Genomic DNA, 15,057 nt, shown 5'->3' with positions numbered 1-15,057 from the left:
TGATGCACACACATTAAGTGCTCAGCACCGGTATGACCCCTTTTCCCCTCCCTTTGTGCTTAGTTTGGGACAGATGCCTCAGAAGCTGGCTGGAAACCACTTCTCGCAGGAGACCCTGTGACCTACTTGATGATATTTGTGAATTTTGCCCTTGTTGGGAGAGCAATGCATCTGTAGACATTGACCGCTAAGTACCTACCCCAAACCACCTGAGTGACGACTCCTGAGGGCTGATTGGCCTGGGGCTCCGGGTGGGGTTTTCCTGTGTGCTTCGCCCTCTAGTGATTGAATATGGAAATAGCAAGGAACGCGCACTGTGCTCAGTACCCGCCACACTCTTTCACCCCTCTGAGCTAGCCTTTGTTGTGTGGAGACTTGTGTGGGTGCTCTGGGCGTTTGTCCTCGGGTTCCGAAACCATTCCCACTTACCCCTGCAATTTAAAAGCAAGTTGCAGCATAATACAGCACTAATGTCTTAAAACAATGACGGGGATACTTTTGTATAATACTAGGATGCGCCAAGTCTCTACCTCTAGTTTCCCCTTGGGCACTGAAAAGGTGAGAGTCTGTAGTCTCTAAGTACTATGCTACGCTTGACTCTGTTCTAACAGAATGGAAATGTGGAATGTATTTATTCCTCTAATAAGGGATCTAAGACAAAAACTGATTGGGTAACGGGGAAACTGGTGTGCCCTGAAACGAAAAAAGTCACTTGTTTACTTCGAATTCTGAGAATTTGAAGATCCCAGGGCTGTAAAGAAGGGCTTAGAGAAACAACTATCCAATTTCCTGAAAGATCACCTGGCTAACACTGCCCCACCCCCACCTGACAAAGACTAAATGCAAGGATATTAACTTTACTCAGGACACAGCATTTTCTCAAATCAAAGAAAATTAAGTCCCAAAGGGAGAAATAGGGGAGGAAATGAGCCAACTGATTTGGAAAAACGGAAGAGTAAAGGTCACAGTTTCTCCAAGTTAATATGAAGGTAAAATGAAAAGCCAAGAAAGTCTCTGAAGAATACTTACTGTATTTTGCAAATACATAGTGAAATTAACCTGAGAGAACAAGCAGAGAAGGATACCAAAGATTTTTTTTCCCCAAAAAATTCAAGATACAGCATCCATGGCAGGATGTTATCCCTTGTTACATCTGGATGGTAGATCCTTAGGTGTCAGGCATCTTCTCTGTATCTGAAAATTTTCATCATTTAAAAGTCATGATGGGGGCGCCTGGGTGGCTCAGTTCGTTAAGCGACTGACTGCCTTCGGCTCAGGCCATGATCCTGGAGTCCCGGGATCAAGTCCCGCATCGGGCTCCCTGCTCGGCGGGGAGTCTGCTTCTCCCTCTGACCTTCCCCCCTCTCGTGCTCTCTCTCTCTCTCTCAAATAAATAAATAAAATCTTAAAAAAAAAAAGTCATGATGGGGCACCTGGGTGGCTGAGTCGTTAAGCGTCTGCCTTCAGCTCGGGTCATGGTCCCAGGGTCCTGGGATCGAGCCCTGCATCGGGCTCCCTGCTCAGCAGGAAGCCTGCTTCTCCCTCTCCCACTCCCCCTGCTTGTGTTCCCTCTCTCCCTGTGTCTCTCTCTGTCAAATAAATAAAATCTTTAAACATAAAAAATATAAGGGCGCCTGGTTGGCTCAGTTGGTTAAGCGGCTGCCTTCAGCTCAGGTCATGATCCCAGGGGCCCTGGGATTGAGCCCCATGTGGGGCTCCCTGCTCAGTGGGGAACCTGCTTCTCCCTCACACTCTGCCCTTCCTCACTCCTTGTGCTTGCTGTCTCTCAAGTAAATAAAGTATTTTTTAAAAAGAATACAGTAAATAATTCATATGACATTCAAAATATGTATTAATCAACTGTTACCGGTAAGGCTTCCAGTCAACAGTAAGGTATTGGTTAAATTTTGGGGAAGTCATAAGTTACACTCGGATTTTCAGTTGTGTGGGGTCGGCACCCCTAACCCCCACAATGTTCAAGGATCAACTGTACTTATTTTTAAAGATAAATCTTTTTAAAAGATCTGTTTATTTTTTAAAAGATTTTATTTGGGAGAGAGAGAGAGAGAGAGCGCGAGCAGTGGGGAGGGGCAGAGGGAGAGACAGAGAGAAGCCGACTCCCGCCCTGAGCAGGGAGTCCGATGCAGGAATCTGCTTCTCCCTCTGCCCTTCACCCTGCTTGTGCTCTCTCTCACTCTCTCAAATAAATAAAGTCTTTTTTTTAAAAAAAGGTATTTTGGGGGGCGCCTGGGTGGCTCAGTTGGTTGGGCGACTGCCTTCGGCTCAGGTCATGATCCTGGAGTCCCGGGATCGAGTCCCACATCGAGCTCCCTGCTCGGCAGGGAGTCTGCTTCTCCCTCTGATCCTAACCCCTCTCATGCTCTCTCTCTATCTCATTCTCTCTCTCAAATAAATAAATAAAATCTTTTTTAAAAAAGCTATTTTTAATAGAAAATTGAAAAACTTGTCTAAAATAAGGGGATTTAATATGCTTTGTATGAGATACCCACATGATGGAATAATGTTTTAAAACAGCTCTAATTCAACAAATGGAATAATGTTACAAGGAAATGGCAAAACATACTCCCAGAGATTAGAATTACATAAAATACAGGGGCACCTGGGTGGTTCTGTCGGTTAAATACCTGACTCTTGGTTTTGGCTCAGGTCGTGAGCTGAGGCTCCTGAGATTGTGGCCCCCTGTTGGGCTCTGCACTCAGTGCAGTCAGTCAGCTTGGATTCTCTCTCACTCTCCCCCTGCCTCTTCACACCCCCCCAATAAATAAATAAATCTAAAAAAAACTACACAAAACACATTTTCTTTTCTTTTTAATGTGTATGCTACCTGTTTGAAATCATAGTTTTGTGGGTTGTTATTGTTTGTAACATTAAGTCATCAGTATCTTTATCTTTACTAACAAAAGCTTATATAGAAGAATTATCTTATTGCTAACCCTTACAAATCCTGTTTTCAAAAGGGAACTATTACATTTGAGAATATTCGGATCATAGGCACAGCCCTTTAGCCTCTGAATCACCCTCTTCCACTGAATTCCTATTCTTCCTCCAGATCTCATTTTAGTATCTTCTTCAGGGAAGTCGTCCCTGACCTCTCGGATTAAATCACTTCTGGCCACACCAAGTACCCAATGAATACTTATTTTATAATGAACGGTTCTCTTTTCTATAGAAACCTTGTAACTTCCCCATCTACAATTCTCTGTATGATTTCCGCAACCATCAATATAATTTCGATACTATTTTTAACTCTGAAATCCTGCACTTCAGCAGATCCCTGAAGGAACTTCAGACTTAGAAAACCTTGACATTCAATGAGTTTGTTTATTCATCAAGTATTGAATAAGTGCCTGTAATTTGCTCCATTATGTGCATAGCAGTAAACAAGACCGGAGAGGTAAATTGCTTATGCAATTTACACCCTAAGGTGGGAGGAGAAAGGTAATAAATGTGGTACAATGTCAGGGAGTGATTAAGTATCAGGGAGGAAAACTGAAGCCGAGTGAGGGAATAGGAACAGGTGGGTGTGCTGTTTAGGTAAGGTGGCCAGGGAAGGCCTCTTTGAAACGGGGGCACTTGAACTGAGGCCTGAATGACCTGAGACAGAGACATGTAAATAACTGGGGAGGAGCATCCCTGGCCGAGGAAACAGAGAATGTAAAAGTCCTGGGGCGAGAGTGAGCTTGATGTATTTGGCGGGGAGGCGGCAGGCAGTGAGGTGATGGAGAGAGAGAATGGTAACCCAAACCCAAGGAGACAGAGAAACACGCGTTGACAGACTTGTGGTGTGTGACTACCAGGGAAGAGCCTTTCCCGGGGGGGGGGTTGGAGTCAATCTCATGCACAAAGTGCAGACGTGCAAGATCCTAAGCGGAGGATGGGCCTGCTCTGACGGTTCAACAAGGTCGCCCCAGCTGCTGCAGGGGAAATGCATTGACGGGGGGGCGGGGGGTGGGAGGCAAGGGCAGAATGAGGGAGCGCAGTGGGGAGACCCGGGCTGGCACGAGACGAAGGGGTCTCAAGGGGGCTCGGACCAGGGTGGGGCAGAGTGGAGGTGCTAAGTGCTCGGTGCCGTGGGCTCTGAGGATCAGGATCTTCCCCACGCCCCAGCCCCAAGCCGCCGGGTGGTTTCAAACCCTAAACTCGAGAGGCGTCCTAAAGCGGCACTCCTGACCGCGGGTAGCACCGAGGGTGAACTTCGTCACACGCTTGGAGGCCCAGACCTGGGAGGAGTCCCAAATCTACCATTAACACCCGTGGACCTCAGGAGGTGCTCATTCCTCCGCGCCCCGAAGACTCCTTATCTACAAAACGGGAACGTTATCAGAACGGACTTCACACACTTGCACTAAGAAGCTGACCGGCGCCTTTCCGGTCAGCGCCTCTACGCAGGCGCGGAGGGTCCAGGGGCCGCACGGGGCTCAGTGCGCGTGCGCCGGGCCCGACCCTCGCGCGCGCCTGCGCCGAGTCGCAGTCAGTTTGGCGTTGGATCCCGGAGGGCGCGGGGTTCCGAGTGGCCTCTGGCGCGCGGCGGGCCGGCCCGAGGCCGGGCAGCGGGGCCTCAGCAATGCCTGGGATGGTGCTTTTCGGTCGGCGCTGGGCCATCGCCAGCGACGACCTGGTCTTCCCGGGGTTCTTCGAGCTGTCCCTGCGAGTGGTGTGGTAAGGGCGGTGGGCTGTGCGGGCGGGCGGCCGAGGCGCGGAGGGAGCGGGTTCAAGCGGCCCGGGAAGCGTGGCGGTGTCGCCGGCTTTGTGCGCACGGACGCGGTGCCCGCGTTCCCTCGTCTGGGCCTCTCTACCGCGCAAGGCCTCCGAGGACGGGCGTGCAGCCGCTCTCCCCATTTCTCGGAGGGCACACTGAGGCTGGAGCGGGGATACCGGGCCCGGGGTCCCCCAGGGGGTCTCCAGTCGCGTGCGGCCCCGAGGCCTGGCCCCAGGAGCCTCCGGGACGGGGTTGCCGACCAAAGGCCGTGGCCTCCGGGAACTGTTTCCTGAAGGCAGGAACAGCCACTTGCATCATTATGGCGCTCGGCATGGAAACTCGGGGCATCAAGTGTCAACCAAAGGAAAGTGTGGGAAATAGTAGCCTGCCTGTCGTCCTGGAGCCGGTTGTGGCCGAATTCCCCGACGAGCAGCCAGGCTTGGCACAAAGTGTGCAACCGATGGGAAGTGGAATTGGGCGCCTCAAGTCTGCTCCCAGAGGGGCTGGGCAGGGAATAAGAGTGCATTTTCGAGGAGAAAGGAATATAAGAACGTGAAATATTGGAAGCGGCTCCTCAGTAGTTTCATAGTTTTCAGAGCCAGGTCTCTCCAATATCATTTCCCATTGTTATTTCCAGACCCAAAGTCCTGATACCACAAAACTGACAAAAGCATAAAATGTTCTCTAGTCCCAGTTCCACACCTGGGCTTGTATCCTTAATAACAGCGTTCTTGCCGGCGATGTTCTGCCCTTTGCAGAAATGCCTCGGGTGAATGGTCACTGTTGCTTTGCGATGTTTGGTGCTGTTTTTCCTTGTTCTGCACCGAATTACAAAATATATGTAAGTCTGCAGTACGGGGCCTTTCAAGCTTATCAGTGTTCACCGTGGAACATCTTGGCATAACTTGATTACCACCTCCTGATTTTTGCATTACACACAGCAGATGACAGAGTGTGTTTGTCAGTTTCTTGTTAATCCCCAGAAGTGAACATTATCTTGTTAATATTTTAGCAAGCGTGTATTTTGTTGGTTTACGCTTGCATGTTTCTGAGTCATGGTAGGGCTGCTGTTTTTCATCAGCCCACATTATAGTTGCCTGCTTATGGCATTTAAATGCCTCTTAGATATTAAAGGAGGCGGAGAATTAGGAACAATCATGTAAGCACAGAAAGGATAAAACTCATTTTTTTAAAAAAGCTTACGCTTTGTAATTGACTTAGTAGATTTTTTATTGTTTTCTTTTAGTAGATCTTTTATCGAAGAAAATTATATTCCAACGCAAACTTCGCCTTGTTTTGGGAAATATTAGCTTTTCAAAAATTTTTAACTAAAAAAAATTTTTTAAATATTAACTCCTTTTATTTCATTCTGTAATGTTTTATAATGTAGTTCCTTGGTTTCCATTTCTGACCCTCCCTGTCTCTCGGCAGGTGGATTGGCATTTTGACTTTGTACCTCATGCACAGAGGGAAGCTGGACTGTGCAGGCGGCACCCTGCTCAGCAGTTACTTGATCGTTCTTCTTGTTCTCCTAGCAGTTATTATATGTACGGTGTCCGCCATTGTGTGTGTCAGCATGAAAGGTAAGGGGTAGCCTTTTCTATTTGATATCTGTTCTTTTTTAATTGCTTTATTGAGATATAATTCATGTACGATACAATTCACCCATTTAAAATGTACAAGTCTGTGATGTTTAGTATATTCACAGAGTTGTGCATCCATCACCACAATTTTAGTACATTTTCATCACCCCAAAAAAAATCCTCTGCCTATTAGCAATCCTCCTCATTTTTCCCCAATTTCCTCAGCCCCAGCCATCTACTAATCTACTTTGTAGATCTACCTATTCTGGATCATACAGGTGGAGTCATCCACTATGTGGCCGTTTGGTCTGGCTTCATAAACTTAGCATAATGTTTTCAAGGTTTGTTCACCTTTTAGTGTGTGTCAGCTCTTGATTCTTTTTATGACTGAATAATATTGGCTCAGTCAATTAAGCATCTGCCTTCAGCTCAGGTCATGATCCCAGGGTCCTGGCATCGAACCCCACGTCAGGCTCTCTGCCTAGTGGGGAATCTGCTTCTCCCTCTCCCTCTGCCCCAACCCCCCTCCCCAGCTCCTATGTACACGCTCGCTCTCTCTCTCTCTCTCACACATAAATAAAAAATCTTCTTAAAAAATTACATTGGGGCGCCTGGGTGGCTCAGATGGTTAAGTGTCTGCCTTCGGCTCAGATCATGATCCCAGGGTCCTGGGATCGAGTCCCGCATCGGGCTCCCTGCTCCTTGGGAGCCTGCTTCTCCCTCAGCGCCTCTCTCTCTCTCTCTCTCTCTCTCTCTCTCTCTCTCTCTCTCTCTCTCTCTCTCTCTGTCTCACATGAATAAATGAATAAAATCTTTTAAAAAAATAAATAATTACATCGAATGGTTTGCCACATTTTTACTTATCCATTTATTAGTCGGTGGACATTGGGGTTATTAACACTTCTGGACTTTTACAAATAAAGCCGCTATGAATGTTCACATGTGTGTTTTTGTATAGACAGAGGTTTTCATTTCTCCTGGATGTGTGCCTAGGCGTGGAATGGCTAGGTCATGTGGTAACCCTGTGTTTAACCTTCCGGGGAACTGGCAGGCTGGTTTCCAAGCAGCTACACCATTTTTCTTTCAGTTTATAAAGAGTTTCCATTTCTCCCCATCGTCAGCAGACTTACCTTTGTCTGACTTTCCGATCCTAGCGGTCCTGGTGGATCTCACTGTCGTTGTGATTTGTAGTTCCTTGATGAGCATCCTCTTGTATGCTTACTGGACATTCGTATATCATCTTTGGGGATGTGTCTACTCAGATCCTTTGCCCCGTTTTAAGTTGGGTTATTTGTCCTTTTTTATTAATGAGTTGTAACAGTTCGTCTATTCTTAATGATATCTTTTTTCTCCATGTTACAGTTTTCTGCAGTCACTTTGCTGAAAATGTTGGGAGCCTCCCTATATGAGTGCTCAGGTTCATAGGAGGAGCCGAGCATCGTGGTGCCTTAGTAACTAAAAACTGCGCAGTCAGGGCGCCTGGGTGGCTCAGTTGGTTAAGCGGCTGCCTTCAGCTCAGGTCATGATCCCAGGGCCCTGGGATTGAGTCCAGCATCAGGCTCCCTGCTCTCAGGGAGCCCGCTTCTCCCTCTCCCTCTGCCTGCCTCTCTGCCTACTTGTGCTGTCTCTCTCTATCTCTGTCAAATAAAAAAAAAAAAAAAAAACCACAGTCAGAGGCAGGGCTGAATGGCATGCCGCCCTCCAGCACATTTCATCATTGCTTGAGTGGGGTTGTGGGAGGCACGCTCACATACTCCAGATGATGGGGAAAGCACTGGGAGGGAATAGCTGATACACTGGGCGGCAGAATCATGATCTTGACGGTGTGGAATGACCAACTGAAACTTAAAAGATGGGGATAGCTCATGGGGAGTGATAGAGAAATGTTAGTGGCCAAGTGTTTCATGAGAAAGACCACAGGGTTCTGGATGACCAAGAGGTGTGGCATGTGCCCAGTTAAAGAGAAATATATGGAAAGAGAGCTCTGTGTAATTTAGCATGCCCCTGAAAACATGAATGCATGCATGAATTGTCTCGAGCGAAGAAGGTCCCAGTTTTGTGATCTGTGTCAGTGCCCTCTGTGTGGCTTTAGCACTGTGGAGTTGTGGTTTTGGTGTTGTGACGGTGGTGTTTTTTAGAGAATGGGGTGGGGGGTGCAGAGGGAGAGAGAGAAAATCTCAAGCAAACTCTGCACTGAGCATGGAGCCTGATGCAGGGATTGATCTCGTGACCCTGAGATCATGACCTGAGCCGAAACCAAGAGTCAGATGCTTAACCAACTGAGCCAGCCAGGCGCCCCAGCACCATGGAGTCTTTGGTTGGTGTCCCTTCAGCTGTGGTATCATGTCATTTATTGGCCTTTTCTGTTCATGTCCTGTTCTGGTTAGGAGACCCAGTATGCCGCTATAATAGTGGGTTCAGATCTGAAGCAGGAATGTAAGCTTTTTTTCCCTTAAATGGTTTGCTTCAGGTATTTTTGGTGGTGTCAGGGCATGTACGCCATGATGGATGGCCATGTTCACTGAGGCTCCCCATTGTAAGCACTTGCTAAGGCCTGCCCCATCTCACACTCACGGTCAGAGCTCAGAAAACATCTGACGGTGTACGTGTTAGGCGTCATGTGCCAGTTGTTTGTGTTATGGGTGGGTTGCCTGTCCAGCAGCCTCTTCCAAACAGAACCCAGTTTTATTTGGGACATCCCCCATCCCTCACATATGAAGTAAGTGCGTCAGAGAAGCCAACTCTCCACCCAGCTCAGGAATGATCCTCATGTGTCAGTGACTGGTTCTGGAATGGACGTGTGACCCAGTTTGAGCCAGTGAAACTCAGGAGTTTTCTGGAAAATTCTGGGGAGTCTTTCCTTGCTCCTCTAGGAAAGATCCAGAAGCAATAGGCTGTTTTCAGTCTGGGTGATTCTGTGGAGGGAGGAGCTGCTGAGTTCCTGCCGTATCTCCGCTCACCGCCAGGATGAGCCGACACAGAGGAGGGCAGAGCCGTGGGGGGGCCGGAGAGCCATGACGCCTGTGCCAGCTCTGCATTTCCAGTCCCCGAAGTCAGGGCGGTCCCAGGTCCTTCCCGTTTTTAAACTTTCGTTACTTGTGGCTAGAGATACCACAACTGAACTAAAAACAATATTTTATAAATTATGTTAGTTTAAGTGCCAACCCCGAGATCATGATCTGAGCTGAAATCAAGAGTCGGATGCTTAACTGACTGAGGCACTCAGGCGTCCTTGTTAGTTTTATTCTTGATCCATGGATGACTTCTGTTGCCCCTTTTGTTCCGTAAGGCATCTCAGTAATTAACCTGTCACTTATGCAGAAAGTCCATGTTTTTGTAGCTTTGCACTGGTATTACTCTCTAAAAGAAACACCACAGGCTGCACACGTTTGGGACCAGTGGGGGTCAGTCATCTTTACCCCAGACACTGATCCTTGTGTAATTACCTCTGCTCTTTTTCTTGGTCATCAGTGTAGCATAGTTGGGAAGAATCTTGATATTGTGGCAGTTTCTAGTTTTGATTTGAGAACCTCCCTGGTGAAATCCTACTGTTCCTACCATGTAGGAGGTTTAATTAGGGGAAGGTCCAGCCTCATGACTACCACGTTTTCCTGGCACAACACCCTCAACCTCCAGGGTGTGCCATTCGCTGGGTTTGATCGTGATTCTGGGATGTTTCCTTGCATCACCTCCGTGTTTGTATTAGGAGTTCATTGCTCATCTCACGCCGGGGAAGATTGCTGCAGTGTGTAGGGGTGTTGAACCAAAGATTCTGTGACGCAGGCCTGCCTTTTGTGGTCTCTGGCCAAATGGTTCTGCCTGATGAAGACCCGGGCTGCGCTGAGGACATTCTGTCCAGCTCCTCAGTTCTGGGTTCTCAGTGTCACCGTGCCCCCTGGAGCATCTGGGTGCACACCGGTCCCCTCTTTGCCTTGAGAGGAAAATCTCTTATCTAAGTAAATGACAATGTTTTCGTTGGCGGGTATGACTATATAAAGGAGGTTTTTTTCAGTATCTTGATTTCTTTTTGGAATCTTAGAACTCCGTTTTGTGCTTCCTAATTTCCGACTTTATCCCATTCCTGGAACGTTGGGCCCAGGTGCTGTCGGTGTTCACGGCGCCTGCCCGGGTCGGGTTGCCTGTTTTGCGGGTGATCGGCTGTTGTTAGCAGGAGGCTCCAGATAGCGCCGAGTTTTTATGTCTGCACTCCCTGTCCCTCAGAGAGAGAGTGGTGTTTTGGTTACCTTGTATTTTGTCTTTGTGCCAAACATGAAACTGGAGAGTGTCTTAACATTTTAAAACGTGACTCTTAAGTAATCCATTCTTTTTTTTTTTTTTAAGATTTTATTTATTTGACAGAGAAAGACACAGCGAGAGAGGGAACACAAGCAGGGGGAGTGGGAGAGGGAGAAGCAGGCTTCCTGCCGAGCAGGGAGCCCGATGCGGGGCTCAATCCCAGGACCCTGGGATCATGACCTGAGCCGAAGGCAGACGCTTAACGACTGAACCACCCAGGCGCCCCTAAGTAATCCATTTTAATGGAAGGTGATTTTTGGAACATAAAAGCTGTTTCCTCACCAAATCATTCTTTACATCTTAGAAATGTCTTCACTCACTGTTTCGGGTTTTGGGGTTCTTTTCGCTGTTTTTGTTTTAACCATGTGGCATTTTTATGTTGCTTCAATTAGTATTTATCACAACTTTTTCACAGATGGAGAGAGTTGATGTTTTACATCAGGAATTAAAGCACACAGATCTCAGTGAGATACTTGGGTTTGTTTGAGACACACGGTGAAAAGGTTGTGTCTGCATGTTAGGTTTCTTCAAGCGTTCTCACGCGTCAGAATTGTTCACTTCCCAAGAGTGCAGACGTTGGGGAGGCAGAGAGCCGGGACTATGGCAGACCTGGATTGTGGGGTTTTTTGTTGTCGTTAAGATTTTATTTATTTATTTATTTGAGAGAGAGAGTGCCGGGGGAGGGGCAGAGAGAGGGGGAGAGAGAGAATCTCAGGCAGACACCCCACTGAGCACAGAGCCCGACACAGGGCTCGATCTCACGACCCTGAGATCATGACCTGAGCTGAAATCCAGGGTCGGACGCTTTATCAACCCTACCGCCCATCATGCACCCTCTGGGTTAGGTTTTAGAAAGTAGTTACTAAGCCCAGTTAGCCTCAGTTTCCTCATTTGTAAAATGGGATGGTGACTATCTTCGGAGTCAGGAGGATTACAGAATAATGGGTATAGAGTGTTTCACATGGTGCCTGAACGCCATAGGTCTCACCAGATGGTGGAGTTATGTCCTAGAACTCAGGTGACCGTGTATCCCTGTTGGCCTGGGACAGCTCTGTTTTGTCCTGGTTGTCCCAGCATAATTTTTAATAGCACCCCCTTCCTCTCTCAGAAGTGTCCCAATTTGGACAGTGATTAGATGGTCATCCCAGTTTGAACCCTGAAGTATCTTGAAACCCTAGTAAGTCTAGGAAATGAATCTGAGGCTTTTTGTCCTGTCTCCACCCCTCCCTTGGGCCTTGGTTTCCAGTTATGAGTAGAAACCACCAGGCGCGCCTACAGTACTCACAGATGCTCTCCGCGCTCTGTTTCTGTGGAAAGCAAGTCTCTGAGGAAGCCAGGTGCCCGGGTTGAGTATCTTCTGTGTTTCAGGAACCATCTGTAATCCCGGACCACGGAAATCTATGTCCAAACTGCTTTACTTCCGCCTTGCGCTCTTTCTTCCGGAAATGGTCTGGGCTTCTCTGGGGGCTGCCTGGATAGCAGATGACGTGCAGTGTGACAGGACAGTGGTGAGTGGCATCATTGCCACCGTCATCATCAGGTGAGGTCTTTGTCTTTTTTGGTTCCTTGTCTCGGATGCATTTGAGATGTAAGGAAGCAGACCTTTCTGAGGCACTGCAGATAGCCCCAAGTCATGTGGGCTTCCTAAAATTATTAGAAGTTGGACCTTTTTGAGTAAATCATAAAAATTGAGAGACATGCGTTTATATATAAGAAACAATTCATCTCCCGTTAACGCATTTATTGATACCATTTTCTTTCTTGCTGGTTCTCATTCTTCTGCATTCTATCCCTTCTGTTTTAAGAAGGAAGAAAACCCAAAGACCAATTCAAGGGCAAAAACTAAAGGCAGGATGAGAAGAAACATGGTGTCAGGAATCGTGACAGGGACTAATGCACGGGATCGGGTTTTCACAGTTTCCAGGCTCACAGTCTTAGGAACAATCTGGAGACTTGTGCTGATGTCGCCCTGCCCATGCTGCACACGCATGGGCAGCAGAGCCCCTTCGCAGAGGCGCGTCTTCCCGTGGCACACGTATCCAGGAACCACAGTATCTGGCATGTTGTGCCTCACACGTATGAATGAAAGACCCATCAGAGTTTCCCACGATGTGGCACAGTTCTTTCGGTTTTACTGAGAAGAACCCCGAGGCACTGAGGAATTAAGGGCCTAGGTCATGGCCAGTGGACCATGGAGAACAGGTTCCAGCTACTTCTGTGCCCAGGCTGCAACTCTGCCTACCAGGCATCTCCTTTTTTCTTTTGTGATCTTCACTTCTAAGGCTCTGATTTTTGTGGGGCGTGGGTCAGCCACAGGCTCATGAAGAACTTTCTAGGGATACCTGCATGGCTCAGTTGGTTAAGCATCTGCCTTCGGCTCAGGTCATGATCTCAGGGTCCTGAGATCGAGTCCTGCATCAGGCTCCCTGCTCAGCGGGAAGCCTGCTTTTCCCTCTCCTCTGCCTGCCGCTCCCCCTGCTTGTGCTCTGTTTCTCTCTGACAAATAAATAAATAAAATCTTAAAAAAAAAACACAAAAAACTTTCTAGAAGAAACAAGTTGCTCACCTCAACCTGGTTCTGGGAGATCCGCATCTGAATGTGGGACCAGGGCCATCACGCCTTCTCTCCCTGTTTTGCAGCTGGATTATCATCGTCTCCACCGTGGTCACCATCATCATCGTCTTTGACCCACTCGGGGGGAAAATGGCTCCATATCCCTCCTCTGGCCCCAACCACCTGGATAGTCATGATTCGAGCCAGCTACTTAACAGCCTCAAGACAGCAGCTACCAGCGTGTGGGAAACCAGAATCAAGTTCCTGTGCTGTTGCGTCGGGAAAGACGACCATACTCGAGTTGCTTTTTCGAGTACGGCAGAGCTTTTCTCAACCTACTTTTCAGTAAGCTGAAGGGGGTCTGCTTTCGTCTCTTTCTCCTAAGTAAATGTCTCTTATGTTAAGATGAATACTCTGGAAAAAAAAAAAAAAAGATGAATACTCTGTTTGGAGCTGATCTCCCTGTTCACGTCAAAGAGCTCTTGCCCACGTGTGGTCTGTGGTGTGACGGGGTCGGGGGGAGACTGGGGGCGTTAACCCAGGACCCTGCGCTTGCAGACCCCGTCTCTCTGGTCTCTGCGTCCTGGTGTTGCCACCTGTTTGTTACACTGTCAGGATTTTTAGTTCATTTTTTTTTTAAACTTTTTATTTATTTATTCATGAGAGACAGAGACAGAGACAGAGAGAGAGAGGCAGAGGGAGAAGCAGGCTCCCAAGGAGCAGGGAGCCTGATGCGGGACTCGATCCCAGGACCCTGGGATCATGATCTGAGCCGAAGGCAGACGCTTAACCATCTGAGCCACCCAGGCGCCCTTTAGTTCATTTTTAAGGAGCTAAATGATGGAACCTGCATATTTTGGGGATGATTTGCCAGTTGTCTGAATCGTCTGTCCTCCATCCAGCTGGTCCTCTGCAGGCACCAGGTATGGGCAGTGTCATGCATCCAGGGTGGTATCAGACCTTGTTTACTATTTTATAGCATGATAGAAATGATAGATTATTCTGCTTTTGGAGGAGAGTTTGAATATGTTATTACAATGCAGGAAGGCATTTTCGTTCTAGAGCAGTTTCTTCAGTGATTTGGAAATACTCGTTTTCCTTTCACATCCAGCGTTTTCCTGTAATGTTCTCTGGTAAACTGTTGTGTTCAGCACTGAGACCAGGTAAGGGAGAGGCGTTCTCATGACGTCCTGCACGGCTGCCGGTCCCTCCTTGCTCTGTGCAGTGTCTGCGTCTGCAGGGCCCAGGGCTGGCCCTGTAGGCTGGTAGCAGTGGCCGCAACAGCCTCCGTGGAGGGGCTGGAGAAGTGTGTCTCCCTAAAGTAACCTTCAAGGAGTGCTTCAGTCTGGTCTTAAGACAGTTGGGAGAACCGCTGGCTCAGAGGCCGAGTGGCCAGTGCCTGGTCCGTGCCTGTGGACCAGAAGTGCCTGGAGGCAGCCGAGGAGTCCTGCCTGAAAGAGAAGGGGGAAGGCAGGCACAGGAGACGCCCTCTGTTGCTGTCCTAGTTTGAGGTTCTTCTGGAGGCTTGCTGTAGCCAGTGATTCTAAGTTCAGTCTCTTAAATCTCTACTAGGGACTCTTTGAACAAAACCAGGGTATCTTGAGCAAGAGGCTAACCTTGGGCTAAAATTGGCCATTACTACAAAGATGGTGAACTTACTTAGCCATCTGCTCCCAACTATACAAAAGCTGTGAAGTCAGTTAAGTTACTTGAAATGAAATTTGAAAATAAAAGCTCAGCAACATTTCTGTGTTCTCTAGTGGATTTGTCTGAGGGCAGGATAGTAAAAATCATCAAGCTCACATATAGAAGGACTCTTGAAAGGAAAATACTCTTAAGGAATCTCTTTACACATACCTATGTGTGAGTGCGTATGAACTGTAAAAAAACTGGATTTTTAAAAA

General features: G+C 47.9%; 1 protein-coding gene across 2 annotated transcripts in view; it reads left to right on the top strand.

The window, feature by feature from the left end:
* The first annotated feature begins 4,506 nt into the window (after positions 1-4,506).
* Positions 4,507-15,057, top strand: part of DAGLB (diacylglycerol lipase beta) — a 31,498-nt gene continuing 20,947 nt past the window's right edge. For both annotated transcript variants that reach the window (XM_027611385.2, XM_027611387.2), the window contains exons 1-4: positions 4,507-4,680; positions 6,152-6,303; positions 11,968-12,139; positions 13,240-13,498. In XM_027611385.2, coding sequence (XP_027467186.1) covers positions 4,586-4,680; positions 6,152-6,303; positions 11,968-12,139; positions 13,240-13,498 — 678 coding nt within the window. In that variant the 5' untranslated portion in view covers positions 4,507-4,585. The remainder of the gene's footprint in view (positions 4,681-6,151; positions 6,304-11,967; positions 12,140-13,239; positions 13,499-15,057) is intronic.

The sequence above is a fragment of the Zalophus californianus genome, chromosome 10 (assembly GCF_009762305.2).
Source record: "Zalophus californianus isolate mZalCal1 chromosome 10, mZalCal1.pri.v2, whole genome shotgun sequence".
NCBI classification, from domain to species: Eukaryota; Metazoa; Chordata; class Mammalia; order Carnivora; family Otariidae; genus Zalophus; species Zalophus californianus.
Note: the sequence above shows the minus strand (reverse complement) of the source record. Positions and strands in the feature narration are given on the sequence as shown.